At 51.7% G+C, this 26,509-nt stretch overlaps 2 protein-coding genes across 4 annotated transcripts in view; both read right to left on the bottom strand.

Moving 5' to 3' along the window:
- Positions 1–561: 561 nt before the first annotated feature.
- Positions 562–23,574, bottom strand: LOC309970066 (oxaloacetate tautomerase FAHD2A, mitochondrial). 3 transcript variants are annotated; one of them, XM_082852309.1, is made up of 8 exons: positions 23,518–23,574; positions 7,435–7,685; positions 5,781–5,997; positions 2,614–2,673; positions 2,254–2,416; positions 1,111–1,219; positions 910–978; positions 562–788 (listed from the first exon to the last, which is right to left on the bottom strand). In XM_082852309.1, the coding sequence occupies exons 1-8, from the start codon at positions 23,557–23,559 to the stop codon at positions 752–754; spliced, it is 948 nt and encodes a 315-aa protein (XP_082708435.1). In that variant the 5' UTR covers positions 23,560–23,574; the 3' UTR covers positions 562–751. The 3 variants fall into 3 exon arrangements, with proteins under 3 accessions (XP_082708435.1, XP_082708436.1, XP_082708437.1); XM_082852310.1 differs by having other exon boundaries at positions 910–998; positions 23,518–23,568; XM_082852311.1 differs by lacking the exon at positions 23,518–23,574 and adding an exon at positions 10,253–10,384.
- Positions 23,575–25,823: 2,249 nt separating this feature from the next.
- KCNIP3 (potassium voltage-gated channel interacting protein 3) overlaps positions 25,824–26,509 on the bottom strand; it is a gene marked incomplete at both ends in the record, with an annotated part of 88,018 nt that continues 87,332 nt past the window's right edge. Inside the window, 2 exon segments of the mRNA XM_082852384.1 lie at positions 25,824–25,871; positions 26,385–26,447. Of these exon segments, the coding sequence (XP_082708510.1) occupies positions 25,824–25,871; positions 26,385–26,447 (111 nt within the window).

The raw sequence follows: 26,509 nt of genomic DNA, 5'->3' as shown, positions 1-26,509 counted from the left end.
GTGGGGCCCTGGGGGTGTTTTGAGAGGCAGCGTTTGCCCTCAAACACCGAGGCTTACGGGGCCACAGGTCTCACTGCCGTTTTCCAGGGGAGGGGCACAGCGCCCGTGGCGAGCGCTCAGAGCCCTTCTCTGTGGCCCAGGTGCTGCAGCAGATGCCCAGCCCTGCAGGCCCCATGCTCCACCTGTCCCCCACCTTTGCCAGCCGGGACAATCAGGAAAAGCTGGAACGGTTCATCCGGCAGTTCATCTGTAACTAGAACTAGGAGGAGGGGCCGGCGTTGAGACCTCCCAGCCCCAGAGCACAGCTGTGCCCTGGAGCCAGAAGGCTGGCCTGGGAGGAGCTGCAAACCCTCAGCTGGACTATAACATCTTTGAGGTCTGACTGCCCCTCGCCATCTCTTGCTTTCCGCATCCTCTGGTGTGATAAACGAGGGGACTGGATGAGTCCTCTTTTCCCAAGCTCAGCAGTGTCTTTCTTTTTGGTGTGACTGTGGGTATTTGCTCTTTCCTTCCCCACTGTGTGAGAATGCCCTATCTCACTCCTTGAAACAAATCCTAAAGGAAGCCAAAAAGAAGTTTATTGAGGAGGACAGCACCATCTCCTCCCCATCTACCTCGAAGAGGAGCTACTCAGGGGGGCTGGCACTGCGCCTCTTCCTGTGCTGGACTCAGTGGGAACGGATGCCCCCACCTTGTCGTAAGTCCACGGCCCGCGGTAGAGGCCGTCACACCACCTTGTTGACGATGACACCTAGTTGCTCGATCTCACACTGGACTTCATCGCCCTTCTGCAACAGAGTGGGCCATGAGGCGGTCAGTCCTTCGGTGTGGCACATACACAGGCCTGGATTTCTCAAGTCTGAGCCCACCCTGCCAGGCCGCCTTCCTTTCCTCGTTTAGCCAACCTACCTTGAGAAAGACAGGAGGTTTTCTGAATACACCAACACCTGGGGGGGGTCCCGGTCAGGATGACGTCCCCTGGGAAAAGAGTGACGAACCTAGGGCAAAAGGGCCAGGTGAGACCAGGGGCCGAGGTGGCTACAGCCTGCCATGGAGCGCTCGGTTTAGCCTCCAGGTGGGTGTTGGGGGGCAGGGCTCCATCCCACTTACTGGGAGACCCAGGCTATTAGCTCTTCTGTCTTAAACACCATCTGGTTGGTGCTGCTACTCTGGACCACCTCCCCATTCACTCGGCAGCAGATCTTTAAGTTGTGTGGATCTGAAATGCAAAAACACTTTGGGGTTCTCCCTTCTTTCCCTCAAACCCCTCCCAATCAGCTAGAAAATGAAAGCACAAGGAGACCTTGTGACTCGCCAGGTGAGAGGGTTGTGTGCTGGACTCCCTGTGCTTGGTCCTGGCACTCCCTACCCTGGAACTGTGTGTGGACACTGGCCTCCTCGGGCCTCCCTGTATCCACCACAGAGCAGAGTGCCTGCCAGTGGTCCCTTGGGTGGGTTAAGGAGGGGATGTTCCAGACTCTCAAGGAGCAGAGAAAAATGGCTGTTTCTGCCTTAAGAAACAGATGTCTACCCACAGCAGAGGCTGACTTGGCACAAGCAGGAGTAGTGAAGACTCCTGCACCTGAAGGCTTACCTGTAATACTGTCCCAAGTAGACAGTACTTTTAACTTTTCGGTGTTTTACACATTCACAAACACACCCCCCAGGGATCACCACTTAACTTCTCTGATGACTGACTGCACGGGGTGGCGTAAGGCTGAACTGCATGGACGTGGCCCTACCCAGATGGCTGTGCTCTGTCCTCTTAAGCACCGTCTCTCTTCCTGGCTCTCACAGGACCTCACTCAGCCACCGTGTAGGCAGGCAGCAGCAGCTACAAGCAGCAAGGGCACAGAAAGTGCAGGGGGCTCTGGAACAGCCGTTCTCTGTGATGCTCAAAGGGCAGCTCTGCTGCTTTCCAACTTAAAAGACTCTCCCAGATGGTGGCAGCTAGAGGAAGCCTGACCCACCCATCCTGAGAGAACTGCTTCGTTATTCACTTCATGAATGCAGATTCACCACCTCTGCAACTGCAGCTCTCTATGGGGTGAGGGGACAGGGGGAGGCCCAGTGGAGAACTCATGGCCCACGTTGAGAGATGTGCTCTAATATAAGCAATCAACGAAAGGGCAGCCGGGGATAGGGGCCCGCGTGGAGCCATGCCCCTCACTCCCACTTCCCGGAAAGCTGCTTTCTCTTCACTGATGTATCTAAGAGCAACAGGAGTCACCCAGTGGGCTGTCAGAGACCTACCTGCTACACTGTCCTTGGTCACCAAGGCAGGGCCCAGGGGGCAGAAGGTGTCAAAGGTTTTTCCCAGCAGCCACTGCTTTCCATTGCGTCTCATTTGCCAGTCACGAGCAGTCACGTCATGTGCCACAGTGAAGCCAGCCACATGGGCCATGGCATCTGTGGCCTATGGGGGGCAGGGGGTTTGGCCAGATTGGAGGTTAAATCATGAGGACACCAACCCCTGTAACAAAGGATCTCAAAGCCTTGGTCCCACGTTAGTGGCCAGAGGTGGTGGATGAGAGGCAAGGCAGGGTCAGGAGCAGGTAGATGCCAACCGCCTCCCAATGTCAGGGACAGATGGCACTGCCCTTTCCACCTCACCTTGATGTGCTTGCCTTTCTTTCCAATGACCACAGCCAGCTCCACCTCCCAGTCCACCTCCTGTAGAGCGGGAAAGGAGCAGTGAGCTGCCGGGCTCTGGGCCCCGCTCCTCTGCCTTGGGGCTACTCACTGCCTCGGGGCCAGGGCCTCTTAACAGTGGGGTTGGCTGCCGGCCCCCATTTGTAAGACCTCGAGCCAGAGTGGAGTGAACAGTAGGGGAGGTATCATGTGCAGACCCATCAACTGGGCAGTGGCAGGCAGCACCCCTAGAGGCAGGCAGAGCTCTCCGAGCGACTGCAGAAGAGCAGCCTTTGTCCGGGGAGGGAGTTTAAGAGTCACTCTTGATACTTCCAGAAAAGGATGAATACCAAGTAACAGCAGCTAACCCTACTGTGTGCCGGGCACTACTCTAAATGCTTTAACGCACTAACTCAAATAATAAAGAGAAAAAGATCGACATGCCAAAATAAATGTGGGCCAAAGGCTTGAATAAGCAAGTCACAAAAAGAAATACATATACATGGCCACAAAAAGGAAAACATGCTCAGCCCTTTCCATAAGCCACAAAGTGCCCTGTAAAATAGATAACGATTTAGCCTTTCAAACTGACTGCTCTTTCTAACAGTGACAACCAGAAACACAAAAAAGAACTGGGTTCCTTGGGGAAATGGCTAATTCCAAGTCTGAGACAGAGTACAAGATGAGCCTGCAATAGCTTGGCCACAGCAAGGAAGTACTCAGAAAGTGATATAGATGGGGGCCATCTTGAAGGCCCTCCCTGGCCAAATTAGGACCCTTTGAGTATCAAAAAGAATGTAAATGATGGACTATGACATATTGAATAAAACTAAAAATCAGGAATTTACAGTGATACTAAAGGGACGTGGGTTAAAAAAAAAAAAAAAAAAGGAGGGAAGCAGTGTTTCTTCAGAGTACCAGCTAATAAAAGTGCACAGACAGAAAAAGTCACCTTTTTCTAACGCTTACTGCAATAATGGATTCAGGTAAGGATGACCAGATGATCCCTGGATGAAAAATTGTGAGGCAATAAGATAGTCACATGGTTTCAATGTCTACCCTGCAGATTGTTTACTAATTACCACCGTGAAATGTACCTTTACAATGGAGAGGTCACATGAGCATCAAGTAAACTAAGGGATCAAACTTTAGGGCCCGACAAGAGTCTCCCAGTGGGATGCAACACAAGTACACACCTGTTGCTACAGACTGAATGTTTGTGTCCCACCCCCCCCACCTCCCAATTCATATACTGAAACCTAACCCCCAAGGTGATGGTATTAGGAGGTGAGACCTTTGAGAGGTGATTAGGTCATGAGGGTAGAGCCTCCATGAAGAGGATTAGTGCCCTTACAAAAAGAGATCCCAGAGAGCTCCCTTCTACCACGTGAGGACATAGTGAAGAGACAGTCGTCTATGGACCAGGAAGTGGGCCCTCACCAGGCACCAAATCTGTTGGCACCTTGATCTTGGACTTCCTCGACTCCAGACTGTGAGAATTAAATGCCTTGTTTATAAGCCATCCATCCATCCATTCTGTATTTTGTAATAGCAGCCTGAACAGGTTAAGAGACCTATGTAGAACTTGACGAATCTAATCATGAAGAACCAACCAGACAAATCCAGAGTGTGAGACATGCTATGAGACAACTTGCCTGGTTTCTTCAAAAAGTGTCATTAAAGAGAAAAAAGGGCAGGGGGAAAAAATTGCTTGAGATCAGGGGTCGGCAAGCTATGGCCCACAGACCAAATCCTTGCTTGTTTGCTGTCTGCTACTGTAGACAAAATTTTCCTGGAACACAGCCATATTCATTCATTCACGTATCAGCTACGCAGCTTTCATATTTCACAATGGCAAAGCTGAACTGTTGCAAAAGAAACTATTTGGCACTCAAAGCCTAATACTAACTGGCCCTTTGAGAAAAAGTCTGTGTATCCCTGTTCTAGATAAAAGGCACTAAAGAGACCTAACCAAATACAATGTATGACCTTGACTGATCTTGGACCAAAACCAAAAAACAAAACAGGACCCAAATTAAAAGTCATCTTTGGGGGGGCAATTGGGAATATTCCCAATTGGACTGTACATTAGATATTACTCATGTTAACTTTCTTAGTTGTGATAATGGTATTATGGTCATGGACATTGTCCTTATTCTTAGGAGATGCATGTTGAAGTTTCTATGAGTGAACTGTCTTAATGTCTATAACTTACTTTCAAAGGTTCTTCCCACCCCCCTCCAAAAAAAGTGTGTGTGTGCCCGTGGGACATGAGGGAAGGAGAGGAAGAGGGACAGGGGGAGGAAGAAGGAGGGAGAGGAAAAGCAAATACGGCAGAATGTTAACAGTGAATCCAGGTGAAGAGTCTGGGTAGTCACTGTACTTTTTTTCAACTTTCCTGTAATTTCCAAAATATTCCTAAACTAAAAATTTGAAAGTATTAGTAAGGGTACATACACTGCTGGTAGACATGTAAATTGCTTTTGCAACTTTTCTTAAGGTCACTTTGGCTGATTTTTGAAACCCTGCCTACACTCTGACAAAGACATTCAAATTCTAAGAGTTTATTCAAAGGAAATAATCACACATTCATGGATGTGCAAAGTCTTTTCTATAAGGAGGTTCACTGCAACACTACTTATAAAAGCTAAAAACTGGAAACAACCTATCTAGCAATATGAGGACTACTGAATAAATTATGGCCATTGATACAATAGAAAACTAAGCAGTAACCTAAAAAATGTCAGGGGAGAATATTTAATGGCATGAAGAATGTTCTTGCTGGAGACTTAAGTAAATGGTAGGCATATGTACAGTAATAAATAGAAACAGGAACAGAAAAACACTGGGAAGATATACAGCAAAACATAAATGTTGCAAGCCCTGGGCAGTGGGAACATGGGTGACTTTTCTTTACGTTTATCTGTATTTTACTAATTTTCTATAATGCAAGTATATTGCTTTTGTAATCAGGAAAAGATATAAATTAACTTCTCCCCCCCACCCCCGAGAGCAGTCTTATTACTGTATAATCCCCTGGAGTTTCTGTTTAATGCACTAATGAGCAACAGATGGTTCCTTTAGGCTCGAGGCTGAGCACCTGTGTGATGGGCCCCAGTGACTCGGGGGCACAGTGGGGAGGCACCAACCTGACTCTCAGGAGGGAGGACGACCTCGTCGTAGGGCCCCACGATGGAGCTGGAAAACTTGCTGAAGATGATGGGCTCCTTGGGCACAGGCACGTTCTGCTCTTTGCAGTGGTCCACATAGTTCATGCCCACGCACACCACCTTGTCTGGCCGTGTAACTGGAGCCAGGAATGTCACTTCTGACCGTGGTAGGACTGGCAACTGGGCAGCCAGGGCTCTGCAGAGACCAGAGCAGGAGAGAGGGGCACTCTGGGGAGATCCTGCAGCAGCTACAAGTTTTTAAAATGTATTTTCTAGATCAACCATCAGAGTCAGCAGGAAAATCAAGCCCAGTTTCTGTCCTTTGATATCAGAGCACTGTTTATATTTATCCAGTGTTGATTTCCTCTCCCCCATTAGGTAATACATGTCCATGTAAGAGAATTCAAAAGGTGCAAATGGGAATAATGGAAAGGTCTCTCTTCTACACCTTCTCCTAGTCACGCTGCTCCAGCCCTGGAGACAACCCGTGTCCTACGTAGCTCTTCACAGCCACTCTATGTATACTCTTCTCCCATCTTTTTTTTTTTTTTTTTTTTTTTGCGGTATGCGGGCCTCTCACTGTTGTGGCCTCTCCCGTTGCGGAGCACAGGCTCCGGACGCGCAGGCTCAGCGGCCATGGCTCACGGGCCCAGCTGCTCCGCGGCACATGGGATCTTCCCGGACTGGGGCACGAACCCGTGTCCCCTGCATCGGCAGGCGGACTCTTAACCACTGCACCACCAGGGAAGCCCTCCCATCTTTTTTTATGCAAATGATAGCACAATTATATATACCTTTTAAAAACATATATATTTTAGAGATCTCACCATAACAGTATACAGCTTCCTCGTTTTCGTATGGCTGCCTATTACTGCACAGTAGAGATACACCCAATTTTCTAATGAGGGACACAGAAGTAGTTTCTCATCTTGCGAGAATATGAAAGTAGGGGAAAAATACTGTTACCAACACTGTATGCTGTCAAACATCTGTATTTTTTGTCAGTTAAATAGGTGAAAATGACACCTCAAAGTGGTTTTTTGTTTTGAGGGGTTTTTTTGCCATACCACGCGGCATGCGGGCTCTTAGTTCCCTGACCAGGGATCAAACCCTCGCCCCCTGCAGTGGAAGCGTGGAGTCTTAACCACTGGACCGCCAGGGAAGTCCCCTCAAAGCGGTTTTTAATTTACTGTTCATCAACACCTTTAGACCAGATTCCACAGGACTTCTGGCTTCAGGGAGGCCTCCACCTAATCTAGCCCAAACCCAAGAACCATCTTTAAGAACTCTTTGCAGTCCTCTCTCCTAATGAGCTTTCCAAGATGCCTCTTAGGATCCCAGGTCCCAGCCCCTCACGCAAGCAGGAACTTAATCTCCCAGGGAAGGCAGTGCGACAAAGTAGGCCACACGCTTGGCTCCACCACCAAGCGTGTGGCCTTCGGATCGTCAATCATCCTACTTGGGCCTTGGTTTCCCCCTCTGTAAACTGAGGATGTTGTCATAAAAGATTTCTAAGGCTCTTCACTAAGGGAACAGGTGAGAAATGAAGGCTGGGGTGCAAAAGAGGAGGCGGGTGGGAGAAGGGAGGGGGAATGGGGCAGCTGCGGCAGGGCACTGCTGCCTGCTGACTTACCTCTTTGCCACTGAGAGAGCGGCCTCTCCCTGCCCCAGGAACTCTATCATCGTCTTGGGCAGTGTGGGGTCAAAGGCGCTGAGGTTGATGACACCTCCACCATTCCCTGACTCCAGGCCCAGATGAGGTCCCGTCAGGTGGGGTGCCCGGAACTGCACCAATCTCATGTCTCTGGAGGGTTGAAAGGGCCAACGCTGAGCCTGCAGCAGAGCCGTGAGCCACCTTCTTCTACCAGAGACCAGCATCGGAGCCTATGGAGAAAAAAGTGGGTCCTAGGGGATGGAGACAGTCCGAAGCCATCACTGGGGCTCCCAGAGCTCCTCAAGCTGCAGCCCAAGTCCTCTTGCCCCATGAGCCATTCTTGGCTCACCACATGGGAAGTGGTCCAGGTTTTCACTTATTTCACGTGTTTCAAATGAAACATTTCTAGAGAAGCAACTACTTCATGCCAGCCACTGAGCTAGGCCCCAGGGATTCCAGCCTTCCGTCAACCAGTGCTTTCTGAAAGCTTACACTGTAGCTGGCACCACTGGGGCACCGGGCAGACAATGCAGGTCAGACACACTCAGCCCTGCCATCCTGCCTGCAGGGGAGACTGATGTTAACAACGGATGCCGTTAAGTAGGATTCTGCAATTGGGACTGCTGCTGTGTAGATCAAGGGCCCTGTCTTTGTTTCTTGAGGAAGTGTGGGCTGGGCTAAGATGAGCAGGGCTAGGAATTAGTTAAGAGTGGGGCCCAGCGTGAGCAAGAGATCACAGGTGAAACTGGCTTCACAGCTGCTACAGGTAGTTTTTTAAATGCCAATTTGATCCTGTTACCCTCCTACTTAAAATGCTTTCCACTGCTCACATGACCAAGCCAGAACCCCTTCCAGGCTGTCGCAGCCTTTTAGGAGCAGCCCCCGCCTGCCTCTCCAGGCAGTAATTATTTAGTGGCTTCTGTGCTGGAGTACAGGCTGCCCTAGGAAAGAGGCTGCAGACAGAGGGCAGGGTCTACGCCTGACAGGCATCACAGGGCCATCTCCCCTCTGGGTTCTGGGGCCACAACTGTCTCTTTTGCTGCCGAGTCCATAGTGCCTAGCACTGTGCCTGCCACACAGAAGGCTCTCAGCTACTCTCTGTTCAATGATCAAATGCCAGAAGCAGGGGCTTGACTTTTCACTACTTGGGAAAATTTGGTGATTGTCAGCCTCAGGAGGGGCAGCTGTGCCTTCCCTCCTAATATCACTTAGAAAGTATCAACAAGGCTCAGGCTCCATTTTGAGTTCTAGGCTCCACGCAAAGACAAACCCCATTCTCTTCTTTTGTTTCTGAGTCTGGCCTCCACCCCAACAGTCCCTCCTCTTCATGGTTCCTTGCCTTTAAAAGTAGCCTTTTAGGGATTCCCTGGTGGCGCAGCGGTTAAGAATCCGCCTGCCAATGCAGGGGACACGGGTTCAAGCCCTGGTCCGGAAAGATCCCACATGCCGCGGAGCAACTAAGCCCGTGCGCCACAACTACTGAGCCTGCGCTCCAGGGCCTGCGGGCCACAACTACTGAGCCCACGTGCCATAACTACTGAAGCCCGCGCAGCTAGAGACAGTGCTCCACGACGAGAAGCCCGCGCACCGCAACGAAGAGTAGACCCCGCTCGCCATAACTAGAGAAAGCCCGCGTGCAGCAACGAAGACCCAGTGCAGCCAGAAATAAATAAACAAAATAAAAAATAAAAGTAGCCCTTTATGCTCAAGCACGTGGAGGTCATCCCAGACTCCTGGTTCTCTGATGATTCCATCTACCTTGTTCAGTTAAACACTCATTAGATCCAGGTCAATGATCTGATCGCTGTGCTGGCCGATGAGTTTAACCAGAAAACCAGGAGTTCTGAACCTCCCACCCTCCTGTCTTACACAAGCACCAACCATGCCACTGTCAGGGGCTGTTCAAGCTAAAATGTATGCACTTATACTCCACACACTAAGATTATTATCCCACTGCATGCCAGGTGTTACTTTGTTTTACCTACAATGGCTGATTTAATTCTCTTGACAGCTGTGGACGGTAGGGGCTGTTGGTCCCATTTCACAGATGAAAAAACTAAGGCTCGAAGAGGATAAGGGATCTGCCCAAGTTCCCAAGGACAGGAAAGAACTGGGACTTGAATCCAAGTCCAGGTGAGGAGTTGGACACTTTAGCCCAGAGGTGGTGGTGAGAAGTAGGAACCTCCCACAGGAAATCTTCTGGAGGCCCAGCGACACCCTGCATGCCCCAGGGGAAATTGGATCTCCTGCTGGCTACTGCCTCAGGGATAAGGCTGTTCACCTGCTCTCCCAGATAACCGCAGGCCCCACTGACTGCCCTTCCCACATGACAGGCCCTTGCAGGTTCTCATTCCGCCCTCTAGCAATCCCCTCAGGCTGAGCGCCTCATTTTACAGAAGGGGCACTGAGGCTGAAGGAGGTGAAGTCACCTGCCGAGGTACCTGAAAGTGGCCCCGCTGCTCCTGCGGGAACCACTGTGCCGCAGAGCCTGAGCTCAGTCCAACTCTGGAAAAGTGTCCGTAAGCAAAGAGGCAGGGACATGGAGCGCCAACGGCGCAAGCGAGACAACGGTTTGCACGTGGGACCGCGTCCCACCATCCACTCGCCTGGGCCCCTGTGCCAGTCCCCCACTTCCCCTGTATGCCCAGCTCCATCCCCTGCACTCAGTGGGCGCCCAAGAGGGCCCGCCAGCCCAGTCCGTGTGGTCGGAGCGGCCGGGCACCAGAGTCCAGTCCTGCCCTCAGCCGGAGGCCCGGAGGCCCGGTGCACCCCGCCGTCTGGCCTAAACCTAACCTACCTGGCGCCCCGTGCTGTCGGGATAGGACTCGCGGGCCAGACGCCAAGGTCACCGGGCGCCCGAGCACACAGGTACTACGTCCCAGAGACCACAACCGGCCGGGACTTCTAACGCTGCGACACTGGGCGCCGCGCGGCTCCTCTAAATAAGGCGTCAGCAGAGGCGGGCGCTCCCTGGTGACGTCACGGGACAACGGCCAATAGCAGGGCGTCTAGTTCGGTGCCGGAAGCCAAGTCGCATAGGGGGCGGGCCCAGCGCCCGAGGGAGGGTAGTCTCTCTGGCGTTCCAGCAGGCCTGTGGGTGCGGACCTGAAGCCGGCGAAGCCAGCCGGATGCCCCGGACGCCGCATGCCCGAAGGCACTCGCTTTCGGGGCGGCGTGCGCTTGCATGAACCCGAAAGGGGGTGCTTCTTGACATTTTGCGCCCTGGGCGCCTCGCTGGCCTCGCCCGCGTCGGGCGCAGCATCTGGGCCAGGCCCTGCTCTGATGGTTGAGCGAAATGCGTGGAGACCAAATTCTGGCGCGCTGGTTGACAAAGCCAGCCCTTTTTGTCTACTGATTGTGTCATATCAGAGAAGAGAGGAGTGATGATTGCACCGATATTACATATGGGGAACCTGCGGCCGGAAGTATTTTCCTTAAGACGGCATTCTTAAGCAAAATTACAGCCTTTCACAGCCCTGTCTTCTTACGCACTATATGGACTGTGCGCAGGGTAGTAGGAGGCATAACCTCCATCGTTAGAAAACAGGCATTCGAGTGGAGAGGTGGTTTAATTAAACAGTTACAATCCAGCTCTCCAGGCATAAAGACATACGAGGGGCCCTGGGCAAGAAGCCCAAGACTTAATCAAGGAGCAGATCATCAAGGGCTTTATTTGCCCCAGAAAGGAGTTTGAGCCTTATCTAAGCACACAGGAGGCCACTGGAAGGTCCTCACTGGGCGGAGTTGGGGGGGTGCTGTGGTCAGACTTGCACTTGAGAAGTTTTGCTCAAGGAAAGGTGTCTGGGTTAAGAGAGGTGCAGCTGAGAGCAGTGGTGGTTTGGTGTGCGGCAGAGATGGTGAAAGTCCAGAGATGTTTAGAAGGCAGAACTGATGGCCCTCAGTGATGACAGGAGGTGGGAGTAAGGTGGAAGGAGGTGCAAGGCCGACTCGTAGGTCTCTGGCCTGGTAGATGGCAGTGCCATTCATGGAGATGGGTTCTGGAGAGGCAGCAAGTCTGGGGGGAGGATGGTGAGCTTAGTGTTGGATGGGTTGTATTTAGTGTGCCCATGGGACATTCAAGGGGACTCTGCAGGGTGGGCCGTTGGAGACACGGATCTGGAGCTTCCGCTCTTGTCTGGCTTGAAGATAGAGGTCAGCATAGAGACATAAATGGAACCCGGGGTGTGAGTGTCATCGAGGGAACGTGCTAAAGAGAGCCTGGCGTAGTACTAGGCAGGAGACCTGGGCAGGAAGGGAACACAGATCTGCAGATGTTCCCCCTCGAGTATTCAGCAGAGTGGTGAGCAGTGCATGCCTGTGAGGCAACGACCTGAGACCAGGGAAAGATTCATCAGAAAGAATTAGAGGGAACAGTGTTAAGAGATTGACAGGGCCAGGAACAGTGCCTCTTCCCACTAGTCTGACTGGAAAGACACAGAATTCACGGAATATCGAGTAGAGTACTCATAAAGATCTTGCCTCCGTAATGGGGAATAATGAACCCAGACTAAACAATGCTCCAGTCCTGCCTGACAAATCGTAAAATCAAGACACAAAAGGATCAAACTTGTCTCCAAGTAACTTAAGTACATCACAGACCAAGCTCAATCATGTTTATAGAAAATTTAAAAAATATACCTAGCATCCAACAAGGTAAACTTCACGAGATCTGATATCTAATCAAAGATTACCCAGCTTGGGCTTCCCTGGTGGCGCAGTGGTTGAGAGTCTGCCTGCCTATGCAGGGGACACGGGTTCGTGCCCCGGTCCGGGAAGATCCCACATGCCACGGAGCGGCTGGGCCCGTGAACCATGGCCGCTGAGCCTGCACATCCTGCGCGTCCGGAGCCTGTGCTCCGCAACGGGAGAGGCCACAACAGTGAGAGGCCCGCGTACCGCAAAAAAAAAAAAAAAAAAAAAAAAAAAAAAAGATTACCCAGCTTGGAAAGAAGCAGGAAAACATGACTCAGAATAGTAAAGCAATTTAATCCAACTCAAAACTGACAGATGTTAGGATTAACCGACAAGGACATTATAACAGTTTTTTATAACTGTACTCCGTGTGTTCAAATGTTAAGTAGAGGGACTTCCCCGGTGGTCCAGTGGTTAAAACTCCATGCTCCCAATGCAGGGGACCCAGGTTCGATCCCTGGTCAGGGAACTAGATCCCGCATGCCGCAACTAAGAGCCCACATGCTGCAACTAAAGATCCTGCATGCCTTAACAAAGATCCTGCACGTGCAAATAAGACCCGGCGCAGCCAAAATAAATATTAAAAAAAAAAAAGTAGAGACAGGGGAGTTAAAAAAAAAAAGACCCAAACCAAACTTCTATTGATGTAAACTGCAATATCTGAGATGAAAAATACACTAGATGGATTAATGGTAGGTTCAACACTGCAGAAGAAAAGGTTAGTGAATTTGGAAACATAGCTCTAGCTTTGGGGCTGGCACCTCTATCTTCCGATAATTTGCCGAAATGACCAACACAAAAGGAAAGAGGAGAGGCTCCCAATAGATAAATGTTCTCTAGGCCTTTTAGAAGACATGGAGTTGTTCCTTTGGCCACATACATGTGAATCTACAAGAAAGGTGATGTTGACATCAAGGGGATTGGCACTACTCAAAAAGAAAAGCCCACCGCTGTTCCCACGGCAAAACTGGAAGAGTCTATGGTGTGTTCCCAACATGCTGCCAGCATTGTTGCAAACAAACAAGGGCAAGAGTCTTGCCAAGAAAATTAATGTACATATTGAGCTTGTTAAGCACTCTAGGAGCTGAGATAGCTTCCTGAAACATGTGAAGGAAAATGATCAGAAAAAAGAAGGCAGCCAGAGCAAAAGGTACTTGGGCTCAACTGAAACCCAGGCGGCTCCACCCGGAGAAATGCAGGCATTGGTTCTGCACCTGTGAGAACCGTGGAAAGAAGCCTGAGCTGTTGGAACCCATTCCCTATAAATTCTTGGCATAATAGGTATTAAAAAAAAAAAAAAAAGATCTCCGGACTGTAAAAATGTTTCTCTTAATTGAGAAGTGTGGTGTCTCCTCCCCCAAAGAAGTGTTTCCAGCAAACTTTTTTCTTAAAAAAGGGAAAACATAGCACTAGGAAGTATCCCAAGTGAAATCGAGTACCATATGATTTAAACATGCTGAAAAGACCATCAGTGAGCTGTGGGGAAAATCCAAACCACTTAATACATGTGTAATTGTATTCCTAAAGTAGAAGAGAGGGAAGGGGAAACAGAAAAAAATATATTTGAAGAAATAATGGCCGAGACTTTTCTAAACTCGATGAAAACTATAAACCCACTATCCAAGAATCTCAGTAACCCCCAAGCACAAAACACATGAGGAAAACAACACCATGGCATAGCATAATCAAGGTGTTCAATACTAGTGATGAAAAGAGAAAATCTTAAAATCAGCCTGAGGATGTCTGTAGCCAGAATAATGGAGAAACACTTGTTCCTATTCCTCCTACTAAGTACAGCTAAAAGCCTGTACGAGGCAAACATAAGACTCTGAAAAGGAGATGAGAAGGCAGACTGGCCTGGGGTCTGCACACCAGTGAGATGGTGCAGCAGTGAGTTCTCTGGGTTCTTTTTTCTCATGTATCCAGACTTGGTCCTGAGGAAGCTGGCAGCCTGGAAATGCCAGTGGGTGCAGACACAAAAAGCCCCAAGAAAATCCTGCTCTTGAGGCAAAGGACCAGGAAAGGGACCGCCTAGCAAAACAGAAAATTTAGACAATAACTGCTGTACTCCAGCCAGACGACGCAGAAAAAAACTGTGGTCCCATGCCCACCAACAAGGCAGAGTAGGGAGCCTAGATTTTCACCCTTGCCAGGCTGTAATGAAGTGCCTCAACCCTTCCCCCATGTCAGAGTGGTGAGCGGGGTGGATCAGAGAAGGGAAAGTGGGGAGCCTGAACCGTCCTCCCTGCTGGGCAGTAGCAAGGTCACCCTCCACAGTGGGAGCCATGTGGGGAGCTGAAGCTCCCACCCTGCTGGGCAGTAACAAGGATCCTCTCCTCCCTGGGTGTCATGGAGGCTGACTTAATGAAAAGGAAAAGTAGCATATCAAAATTTGTGGGGCACCGCTAAGACAGTACTCAGAAGGAAATGTATAGCTCCAAATTCTCATTTTAGAAAAGAAGAAAATTCTCAAATCAATAAGCTTAGCTCCTCCTAGCTCCTAGAAAAAGAAGAGCAAAATAAACCCAAAGCAAGCAGCAAGAAGGAAATAATAAAGAGCAAAAAAAAATCGATGTAATAGAAACCAGAAATATAGTGGAGGAAATCAATGAAACACAAGGATGTTTCTCTGAAACGATCAATGAAATGACAAACTTCTACCAAGAATGACACAGGAAAAAAGAAGAAAACACAAATTACCAATATCAGGAATGAAACAGGTGATATCACTATAGACCCTGAAGTCATCAAAAAGATACTAAGAGGCCACTATAAACAAGTATACACACATAAATTTGACAACCTCAGTGAAATTGACCAATTCCCTGAAATACAGACTATCACAATTTACCCAATATGAAATAGATTATTTGAATAACACTATATCTATTAAGGAAATTTCAACTGTAGTTTAAAAACTCCTGAAAAAGAACTATCCAGTCCCAGATGATTTCACTGGAGAATCCTACCAAATATTTAAAGAATAAACACCAATTTCTACATAATCTATTCCAGAAAATAGAAGAGGTAGGAACAATGCTTTAATTCATTTTATGAAGCTGGTATTACCCTGGTAACAAAAAACAAAGACAGTATTTAAAAAAAGACAAGTACAGACCAATATCTCTCATAGATTCAAAACAAAGCATTAGCAAACATAATTCAGCAATATATAAAAATAATTCTCTACCATGACTAAGTGGGCTTTATTCCAAGAATGCAAGGCTAGTTCAATAATCTTGGTGAAAGTTTCATAGACGTTCACCAAAAACATAATATAAGAAAAAGATCGATGAAGGAGACTTAATCAAAATTAAAAGCTTCTGCTCTGCAAAAGGATGCTAAGAGTATGAAAGAACAAGCAACAAACTGGGAGAAAGGATTTGCAAACTACGTATCTGACAAAGAACTCATATCTAGGATATTATAAAGAACCATCAAAAATCAGCAGAGGGGCTTCCCTGGTGGCACAGTGGTTGAGAGTCCGCCTGCCGATGCAGGGGACGCGGGTTCGTGCCCCGGTCCGGGAAGATCCCACATGCCGTGGAGCGGCTGGGCCCGTGAGTCATGGCCGCTGAGCCTGCGCATCCGGAGCCTGTGCTCCGCGACGGGAGAGGCCACAACAGTGAGAGGCCCGCATACCGCAAAAAAAAAAAAAAAAATTCTGGATGTTTCTGTGAGGGTGGTTTTTGGATGAAATTGACATTTAAATCAGTGGACTCTGAGCGAAGCACATTGCCCTCCATAATGTGGGTGGGCCTTGCCCAATCAGTTGAATGCCTTAATAGAACAAAGACTGACCTCCCCCAGGCAAAAAGGAATTTTGCTGGCAGATGGCCTTTCAACTCAAGCTGCAACTCTTCCCAGAATCTCCAGCCTGCTAACCTACCCCATTAGAGTTTGGACATTTAAAGCCTTCACTATCACATAAGCCAATTTCTTAAATTTATCTATCTCTCTATCTATCTATCTACGTATGTGGGTTCTATTCTCTGGTGAACCCTGACTAATTCTCCGATCTTCCGTTCCTGTTCCATCCAAGTCCTTGACCATGAAGCCAAACCATTAGCAACTGATCGTGAATCAATGACCAGTAGATTCAAACTTCTGCTAATCTACTGCTCCAGAAAATCAAATAGGCTGCCCAAGTTCTATCCACAGGGAGGATTTTTCTTTACCATTGACCTTCAGGGTCATCCTTGAATGAAATGGTCATGCTGCAGCTTATAACTTTTGGGAGGTATCAGCATCATATCATGCAGACCCATCTTTAAATTGTGCTTAGTCTTTTCATCCTCAGTAAACTGATCCTAAAGAATATCCCAGGAAGCTTCAGTCACGGGTTGAGGCAGAGGAGGCAGCGTGACTGGAGTTGGTTCAAAGGAACCTGAGCCACCTGCTCCTATAACTTAATTGTACCTCTCACACCTGCTGAAGCTCAGCCTGTTCTCTACTGCTTCCACTGACGACAGATTGCTGCTGCACATCCAACCTTCTGGGTAGGGGGTCCGACAACACCCAGGTTGCTCTGGAAAGCTCAGGCCCCACGGCCACCTGATAGCCCATGGCTAGGTGTTCAGTCTCTATCAAAGCCCAAGAGCAAGCCAGAGCTGTTTCTCGAAAGGAGAGTAGATATCTCGGAAGAGGGTATGGACAGGCTCCACAGTCCTAGTGTCCGACCTGGTGACTTCCCACCCTGATTTGCCGTAAACACTGCAGCTATCAGATGACCCCTTCCCCAGCCACTGTCTGATTGCAAGTGCACAAGAGACCTTGAACCAGAATCACTATGGGATGTGATGATAGTCCACGACGGCTTTGCAGCGATAACAGCCCACGTCAGCCCCCTGGGCTGGTTCCCTGCATCCACTCGGCCTCCTCCAGTCTGGTGTCCAGTTTCACTCAGAGGGGAATTTTCAAAACACTCATGTGACAGCACCCTTATCAGTGGCTTCCTGTTCTCAGGACCAGGCCGAAGCCTTCAGGGGACCTTGCCCCCTGCCTGCGTCTCCGTCCTGCTGCCCTCCCCACTTCACCCGCTTTTGCGCCCACGATCCGGGCTCTGGCCTCATCAACCCAGCCCCTGATTCTGGGCAGGGCTGTCTCCCCACCCTTCTACCCCTTTACCTGACTCACTCCTACTCATCTGTCAATGAAAAAATAATCAGTTGATCTAAGAAAGAAATGGGAAATTTTATTTGAGCCAAATTGAGGACTATAACCCAGGAACAACAACTCAGAACAAAATGCATTTCCATTCTTTATACCCTCCTTCCACTGAAAACACGCCTCGTATTTTCCTTGCATATTGAAATGTTTCCCTGATTATTTTAGTAGCTTTATTACATATGTTATAATTCTTAACCTTAAAACCTTAACCTCTAGAGAAAACCAAGAAGTAATTGTGAACTGTTTGTCATATCAGGATTTCCTGATTGGCACTTATGAATGTATTTTATAACCTCTAGAAACATATACCTTCTCATAGAATTTCTCTCTTCAGTGTGATACAAGAATTGGCGGGCTTTGGATTATTTCTGGAGCCAGACCTCTGGACCTATAAAGACTAGATTTGTAAAACAAAGATAGTTGTTTTTTTTTTTTTTTTTTTGCGGTACGCGGGCCTCTCACTGTTGTGGCCTCTCCCGTTGCGGAGCACAGGCTCCAGACGCGCAGGCTCAGCGGCCATGGCTCACGGGGCCCAGCCGCTCCGCAGCATGTGGGATCTTCCCGGGCCGGGGCACGAACCCGTGCCCCCTGCATCGGCAGGCGGACTCTCAACCACTGCGCCACCACGGAAGCCCAGGATAGCTGTTTTTAATTCCTCAATGAATTGGGTGGCCTCCTCAACGATAGCAAAGGACTGACATACCCATTCACCTATGCTGGAATGTTTTACCTTCCCTCATTTAGCTTAAGGGAAAAGCCTCCTCTCCCTCAAAAAAGAATTCCTATCAGGCTCTAAACTTCAGCTATGGTCAGTTTATTCAGACCGGTGGCCTCTCATTTTGGTAATCCATTTACAAACACTTTTGTGGAGCCTCCCTGGGTTCAAGAAGTTCTTTAAACAAACTGTGGCCCCTGGTTCGGCCTTTGATCTGAGGAAATTTGCCTACAGCCTCAGGTGGTTCCATTTCTAAAGGTAATGATTTAATAGGGCCTTCTGAGTGGAAAGGCAATTCAGACAGAAGATTGAGTACCCCGATAAAGGAAGACAGAGGGGAGCAGTAGAGCTTTAGGCACCTTTTATACCATTAATCTTCGATTAGCCTGTACAAGTCTTTCAGTGAGGCTAGTTGGGAATTCTGAGGCCTTTGGGGGCTTCTGCATACCAATTTAAAAAGGTACAATAATTTAAGATGAGCGCTCCCTAAAATTTCAGCAATTTAGCTGTTTCTCCACTTCAAAGGATCCAAGGAGCTAGCCCTACAAATATTTTCCCTTGCCAACCTAATTTTAGAAAAGCGAAAAGCACTTACCACTGTTGTTTCCAGTAGACCCTGCAGGCGCAGATCCAGAAGACCGCCGGCTTTAACTGTGCGCTCAGAATTGTTTTGGAGTGCCCAGAGAACCCCATCTTGGCCATTTTAGGGCCCGATTTCCTTTAGTTCCCAATGAAGTACTTGCAAGTATATATAAATCCAGCTGGTAGTCCCATAGGTGGCTGTTGGCATGGAAGCTGTCTGGCCTTTGAGGCCCAATTTCCCAGTATTAATTTTGCGGCCTAATTCAGATACGAGTTACGATCTGAACAACTTTCTGAGGACAGCGTGGTGGATTGCGTGTGTGCTGAGGAGTTACCCTTGGGTCAGTTGGACACTTACATGGCCTGGTTTCTCCCTGGTGCTGCCAGAGCTGCTCCACGTCTTTGCTCAAACCTGCCAACCCCACCTTTAGCCGGAGTTAATGTCAACCTTTAAGTTAAAGGGTCCAGAGATAAGAAAGGAAGCTACAAACCAACCCCAGGTGGAACCAGCTGGGACCACAAGATGGTGATGAATCTGACCTCCAACACACCCCGAGTCTCATTACATGTTGATTTCACTACTTTAGCATATTAAATGACACACCTGGACCAAAAAAGGCTAAAAAGGGGGCGGAGAAAGCCCTGCCCCTTCCCCAGTAGACTAATGCAGATGCTTTCCCATTATTAGCCTCCTCCCTCCTCCCTTTGCTTTATTTTTTTAATTAAACCCCTCTCACCAGGTGGGCGAGAAGCTGATCTATGAACTTAGTTCCTGCTTCTCCAGTCTTTGGCCACTGAATGCAGCTTGTGCTGTGTCCATCTCAGCTTAGGTTTCCTTATTTGCCTACTTGAACCCTAAGGGAAAAAGAACCCTCCCCTGCAGAGGCAGAGAGCCTCGGCCAGGCTAGGGCCCGAGCAGGGTCCATACGACTTCATTCAGTAAGAGTGTGACAGCCTAAAACCGTCAGGGGTGCCCGGAGCGCTAGGTTACCAGCCTCTGTCTCGCCACCACCCGGACGAGCAGTATTCACTTAAGGTTTGACTGGGTCTCCCTTATTCTTCAGAGCTGAAGAATTCAGCCTCTCATTTCAGTAGCAAAAGTTTTGTTCAGACCATATATCAAATCATTTTTTTTTTTCCGATTTAAGCCCATTTTAACAAAAAGCCACCTATGTTTCCCTGGGCCTCTTACCCAAACCCCCTAGGTCCTGCTTAAGAAATGCACGGGTGCCCCTTAAGACTCCAAGTCTTAAGCGAAGCAGCTCAAAATTTTCAGGATCATCACTCAAACAATGAGATCCGGATATGAGGAGAACTCCCCGGCACACCTGAGGAGTACCGAGAAGCCGGTGGGGCTCAATGGGCCATGCTGGTTCTGGTTCCGGGTAAACTCCAGGTGCCCTCTGGCAGGCGTCTCTGATATCCTGCCGGCTACGTCATGCATATCAATGAAAAACCTAGTCGATCTAAGAAAGAAATGAAAATTTTTATTCGAGTCAAATGGAGGATTATAACCTGGGAACAGCATCTCAGAAAGCTCTGAGAACCGTTCCACTCATTAGAAGTCAACGCATAGTTCTATCAGTTTTTTGAGGCAGAGGGCTGGACATTAAATGACACATTATTGACAGTTTACACAGTCCAGACCTAAGCGTCATCGTGGCCCCTTACAAGATCAAGAAGGAATGTTATCTTTTAAGGAATAGTCTTGTTGGTGCTATGAGAATGTTGCTCAGGCCGGCTGAGGCACCCCACACTGCCAGCCAGCACAGCTGCTTCAAAGAGATTTTGACCCTGGTGCCGTTGAGAGCTGGCCCTTGACCCTGCAGGCTCAGGGCCTGAGACACCCACACCCCCGCCTCCCTCCTCCCCCACCAGGCTGTCGCTGTGGCGTCCTTCCCTATGACCTTCCGTGCAGCAGCCTTACTCATCAATCCCCTCCCCCTGTGCCACCCGTCTTGGGTGCCCGTCTTGTGGGGGGCTCCAGGGGGGAATGCTTGCAAGATGTCCACAGCCAGGCAGGGGAGACAGCGCCGGGTGTGCCGGCCCCCGGCCCCCCTTCCTTCAGGGCCCGCTGGAGTCTGCCAAGCACGTTCACCACCCACAGCCTGACGTTAGTGGCTGTAGCAGTCGAGAATTTTTCAGCTGAAAGTACCAGTCAACCCAGTTTTAACTGGCTTCGGGGGGAGGGTGAATCCTATTAGTGACTCTTATGACTGAAGAGTCTAGAGATTGGGGAGTGGGGGGTTGCTTAAGGTGCAGTTTGATTTTGAGCTCAAGGGCTGACCCCCCCACCCCCACCCCAGTCTTGTTTTCTTCCTCTTCACCCCTCAGTCAGGCCATCTTCTGCACTGGCTGCATTCCCATGCCTCCTCATAGTGGCAAAACGGCAGCAACAGTTCCAGGACTCACCCCTCAGCTTCAGATAGTGAGGGAGCAGCGTCTTTCCCCAGCATTCCCAGCACAGGTCTCCCTGGGCCTCACCAGCTGCAATCAGGTTGGCTGCCCGCCCCCCCGCCAGCCACTGTGACTGGGGAGTAGGGGGGTGGGTAATGCACCAGTTGACTTGGGCCTGGTCTTGGAGGTCAGGTGGCCCCCAGGACTGCACGGATAGACAGTGGAAGAGGGACCCTCAGGCGCTGCCAGGAGAAGAGGGAGGATGCTGCGGAGGCAGAAGACTGATGTCCAATCAGCTGACCTTCCTCATTGCCCCCATGGCGCCCACATCGGTGGGAGAGGAGCTCCCAAAGGCCTTGTCTCGCCAGGGGAATGGAGGAGGCCATGTCAGGCAGGGGGATGTGCAGACATAGATCCTGCAACCACAGGGGTTCAATAATGTGCAAAGCTAGCCAAGAAAGCTGGACAGAGGGAGCCCTGTGCCCGGGTCGCGGTGTAAGAGCAAAGACAGGTAGGGCTGGGGCAGGAGAGTTAGAGGGAAGGTGGGCTTTCCTGCTAGAGGAACAGACGGAACAAAAAGGCACACCGCAGTTGGCAGGGAGCCCGGTTCTAAGGCTGGTGGCCCTTGGCAGTCGGGGCAGCTGTCAGGGGGCGATCTGTGGGTCGGATGGTTCCCCGGGCTGCTACCACCACCCAAGAAAGGGCCGTGATCAGATGCCTGCTCAGGAGGCCCTGAATCCTTTCCAGCGCCACACCGGGCCTTCCTGCCAGGCCCACTCCCATTACACGGTCCCTCCAGGACCTCGCGGCTCTGGCCAACGGCTAAGTAGTTTCTTCCAGTTGCCCTCATCTTGGCTGGCTCTGGTTCCGGCCCACAGACACTGCTCCCTGTGCAGATTGGGCCCTGACTCTACCCGCTCTCTTCTTCAGTCTCTGAACCCCCCAGAGCTCGCTCTGCAGGCAGCTAGAGTCTGCACATTCTCTGTTCAAAGTCCACGCGATTATAGCTGATCACGTGAAACCGGAGCTGGCTGGCCTCTGGTACTCCCCTAACCCGAAGGGCCAGGGCCCCTGTGAACTGGCGAGAGGGCTAGGAGGGGGCCCAGGGCCCTCTTTGGGTTGGCAACTGTGTCCAGCTCAGTGGACTGTGTGTGTGTGTGCCTGTGGAATCATTACTTGATATAATTTTCTGAGGGAAAACCAAGTGGAGAATGAGGCTGGACTATGAAAATGTCTTTGAGGTCTTGAAAGAAATGACAAGTAGCTTCCCTTCCAAGTCGGTTTCGGGGGACGGTGTGTGTTGTGGGGCGACCCTAGGGCAAGAAATTGGTGACAAGGCTGGTGTGTGGTACCGTCGCCCCCTAGTGGTCAATGGGAAGCAAAGCACTTGGACCCAGAGGTTTTGCCTCCAGGGAACCTGAGGCCGTAAAGTTTGTAACAAGGGCCTTCCTCCATAGGTCTTTGTGAGAATGAAGGGGTCAAGCCAGGCCCACGGGATGCTCAGCTCTTACTCCTGGCCCTGGGCAGGTCAGTGAGGCCACACAGTGAGGGGTGGTGGGAGGGTGGGGTGTGTGGACAGCCTTAGCCAGCTGGCCCCCACATGGGCCTTGGGGTTACCAGGGCAACTGGGGACCATCACAGATTCATTTGCAGCATCTGGAAACTCCTTCCGAAAGGTCTGTCCTTTCTCTGGTGGCTTATTGATATGAATCACCCTTCTACAGAGAGGCTAGGAAATCATCATCATCAATCATCAGAACGATCCCATCAGAGATGGTTCTTCTGCCCATTTTACAGATACGGCAACCGAGGCTCAGCCAGGTAAAGACATGCTTAAGGTGAGACAGGAAGCCCCACCGTGAAATGGGCGGCTCAGTGCTGACGCCTGGCCTGGGGCCACCCGCCTGGGTCCAAGTCCTGGCTCCACTCTTCAACGGCTGAGGGGGCCCCAACATCTTTCAGCCCAGCTTTCCCGGCTGTGCCCAACAGGCTGTGGCCGCGGCAAACGTCCTCAGCACAGTGGCCAGCCCGTGCAAACGCAGGACATCCCATCCCAGGCAGCAAGGTCAGGGCTCCCTTGCCTGGACTGTGCCAAGGCCCTGGGGCTCCGGTAGACCGGAGCCTTCGGTGTGTCTGGTGGTGGAAGGGGGCTCCCGCCACCTATCCTCCCGGTTACTGATGACACACCCATCAGCCGAACAGTGGAGGTGACGTCACATGGCCTGGGCGCTGGCCCTTGAAGCAGTAGCAGACCCCTCAGAACCTCCGTCTCCCCATCCCTGAGTTGGGGAGCCCCTTCCTCTCCTCCCCTCAGCTTCCCACTTCGTGCCCCTCCTCTAGCATAACCCTCACTGACCCAGGAAAGGAAGATGTCTTCAGGCAAGTTCTGCTTCTGCCCTGTGACCTGCACCCTCCAGCCAAGGGGACACGCAGAAACGACTTCCTGGAACTGGCAGAGAGATGACTTGGGAACGAAATCCAAGTGGCACCTCAAGGAGTTACCCTACCTCGTGGCTCTGTGTACAGTCTGCAGGGCTGGGGCTTCTCATAAATGCTTCCCAACCGCGGGCATCTCTTCTTCGCTCCGCCTTCACTGATAGCACACTGGGAACTTGAAATTGAGCGTGGAAATCGGCAAACGCTACAATTCGGGGAATGTTAAACATTTACCAGTGTGGCACTGGGCAGAGGCCATGCCTCATAGCAGGGATGGGAGGGGCTGGACCAAATTTCAGAGTCGGGATAAAGCCAACAAGAGTCCCTCTCCTTTGTCAAGTTTATTTTATTAAAATATACAGGACTGAATATTGGTGGGCGCTGAGAACAGGCACCACCCGCCTAGGCTGCTTCCAAGGGAGACACTTTCTGCCATGCAGACATGCGGCCAGTTTGCATCCCAGAGTGGGAGCCAGACCCCTCCCGGTTGGACGTACAGCCAGTCTGGCCCAAGGCCGGGGTGGGCAGGGCATGGTGGTGACCCTCTCCTTTGGCCTTGGCCCCTGAGAAGCAAAGCCACACCAGCTGGGAGGGCTGGGCCGAGGGGGTGGGGATGGGGATGGGGGAGAATATCCCTGAGCCGGGGAAAGCTGATGCCCTCCTGGAGGAGGGGAGAGGGAGCCCCCAGTCAGACTGGAGATGGGTGTCAGTGCAGCTCCAACGGGGAGGACCACCTGTGTGTGGGTACCAAGGGGTCCCTGCGGCCGAGCCAGGCCAACCTCCATGGCCTCCGCCACCCTGCCCTTCCTCTGAGGGCCCTGCTCACCCTAGGGCCAGGCCTGAGCAGAGATGGGGTGGCAGCCGATGGAATGTATGCTTTGGGAATGTTCCTGGGACGGTCCGTACTGCCTGGGACTGGGTTTCTTCCTGGGGCGGCCTGGGCAGGCGGGCGGGAGCAGCCTCTCTCTCTCTCTCCTAGAAGTTTCTGTTGACCTGCCACCCGGTCTCTGGCCCCTTGGCCCTCATTGTTGGCGCTGGCCTCAGGCTGACGCCGGCCTCCATCCTCAGAGCAGAACCCAGCCAAGCAGAATCCCCGGGGTTTGTGCTTTTGAACGTTGGTGAGCTGGGATGGGCGGGGGGTGGGCTTCAAGCCCGCCACTGCTCTGAGGCACAGAACTGACCCTCCACAGAACCCTGGGGCCACCTGATGGGGGCTGGTGGCACCCAGCCCTCAGCCCAGCAGGAGGACAGGGCCTCCCCTCGTGGGCTGCGGCCTGAGCTGCTGGGGGCGTTTGTGCTTTTTGTATGGGGTTTGGGGTGAGTCTGTGTGGAAGCACGGCTACAAGGCTCCAGGACCCTAACCAGGAAGAGGGGGCTCATCCAGGCTGCTGGGCTCAGGGAGACGGGGGCCAACAGGAAAGAGGGAGGGAGAAGTCCCTTCCCAGGCCTGCTCTGCCCGCCCGGGCTTCCTGGGGGCCAGGCTCTGAGCCATGTGACCTCTTCCCAGGACCCACGATGACCTGGGTGCCTGAGGGGTGTGGGCAGGCCCCCTGCTGCATCCCCACTGAGCCAGCCTGGGGGAGGGGAGGTGGAGTTGGCAGACGGTTCCCCTCAGATTCCCCACCAAGAAACCCCATCCCCAGCTAGAAAGCCCCCTTCCTGGGGTGGAGGAGAACAGAGCCCACTGGTCCCTCACCACCGGGGCTCCCACCAGCTCAGTGGACCGGCTGGCGTCCTGGGACCCAGGGAAACATTTCCAGGAAGCAGCTGCCTCTAATTACCACCTCTTTCCTAGTCTGAACTCCCTTGACCCCCAGCTGCCCCTCCGGGGTCCTGGGGTCAGAGCCATCCTAGAAGTGTAGTCAGTGGGCAGGGAGTGGCTTGGGGAACGAGAAGGCCAGAGCAGTCTCCGGAGCCTGGCCCCTGTGTGGTGGGAAAGGAGGGTGGCAGAAAGGAGGGGCGAGTGGGCTCCCACGGGAGCGGCCTTTGCTCTAGAGCCTGGACCCTCCTTGGCAGGGGAGGCAACACACAGCGGCCAGTGGCCTGAAGACATGGCTCTTTCAGCTGCCCACCCGGAGGCCTGGGAGGGGGCTGGTGGGAGCTGTGTGGCTCTCGTCACCTGGACCCAGGTCCCAGCCAGACTCAGCCCCTCCCTAACCTTTGTCCCCCCGCACCTGCGAGCCCAGAGGAAGGATGTGCGTGTGTGTGCGTGTGTGTGTGCGTGTGCGTGTGTGTGTGTGTGTGTGTGTGTGTCTGCAGCAAACTATTCACTTTGTGCAAATATATTAGAAACAAGTTTCTCCTGGAGGCTGCTCCTGGCATCTTTGGGGCAGAGGTGGTAACAGCCACTCAGGGACACCCCTCGCCCACAAGCGTCCTAGATGACGTTCTCGAACAGCTGCATGGAACTCATGATGTTCTCGTCCTGCATCGAGAGAGGACGAGAGGCCTGGTCAGCTCCGGGCTAGCAGGGCCCAAATCCAATGTCACTGTGAGCAGATTCTCGTCAGGGACCTGGAACCCTCCAGGGACTCTGCCTGTCTCACTGGGCGAAGGGGGAGCTGTCAGGCACAGCCTGTCTCCAACCCCATGGCCTGATGGTCAGGCCGTCTGGGAGCTGTTAACTCACTGTTGGACCAAGCCGTCCCACCCCGGGCTGAGCGCCCAGATGGAGGCCGGGGGCACCCGAGGGGCCGCCCGGGGGGGTGAGGCCGACGGCCGAGGCCAGCGGAGGCCCAGCGTCCTGGCCCCTGAAGGCGCTCTGCATGGGAGTGTCAGCAGCAATGCCGGGGGCTCCAGGCTCCTTCCCGCAGTGTGACCCTCCTGAGGGCTCCACGTCTCTCCCCTCTGAGGGGAGCCGCTGAGGGACGTGTGCCCGGCTGGGCTGTGGGCTGGCAGGGGCAGGACACCGGGGTCCCCAAGCCCTGACGCCGCCTACCTTCTGACAGGTCTCCAGGAACTCATCAATGGTCACCACCCCATCCTGATTCCGGTCCATTTTCTGCAAGTCAAGCCACGCCCTCAGTGAGTCTGTGTCCCACCAGGCCGGCCCCTGCCCCAGGC

The sequence above is a fragment of the Leucopleurus acutus genome (assembly GCF_964270905.1).
Source record: "Leucopleurus acutus genome assembly, chromosome: 12".
In the NCBI taxonomy this organism is placed as follows: Eukaryota; Metazoa; Chordata; class Mammalia; order Artiodactyla; family Delphinidae; genus Leucopleurus; species Leucopleurus acutus.
The sequence above is the reverse complement of the archived record's forward strand: the minus strand, read 5'-3'. Positions and strand labels throughout refer to the sequence as shown.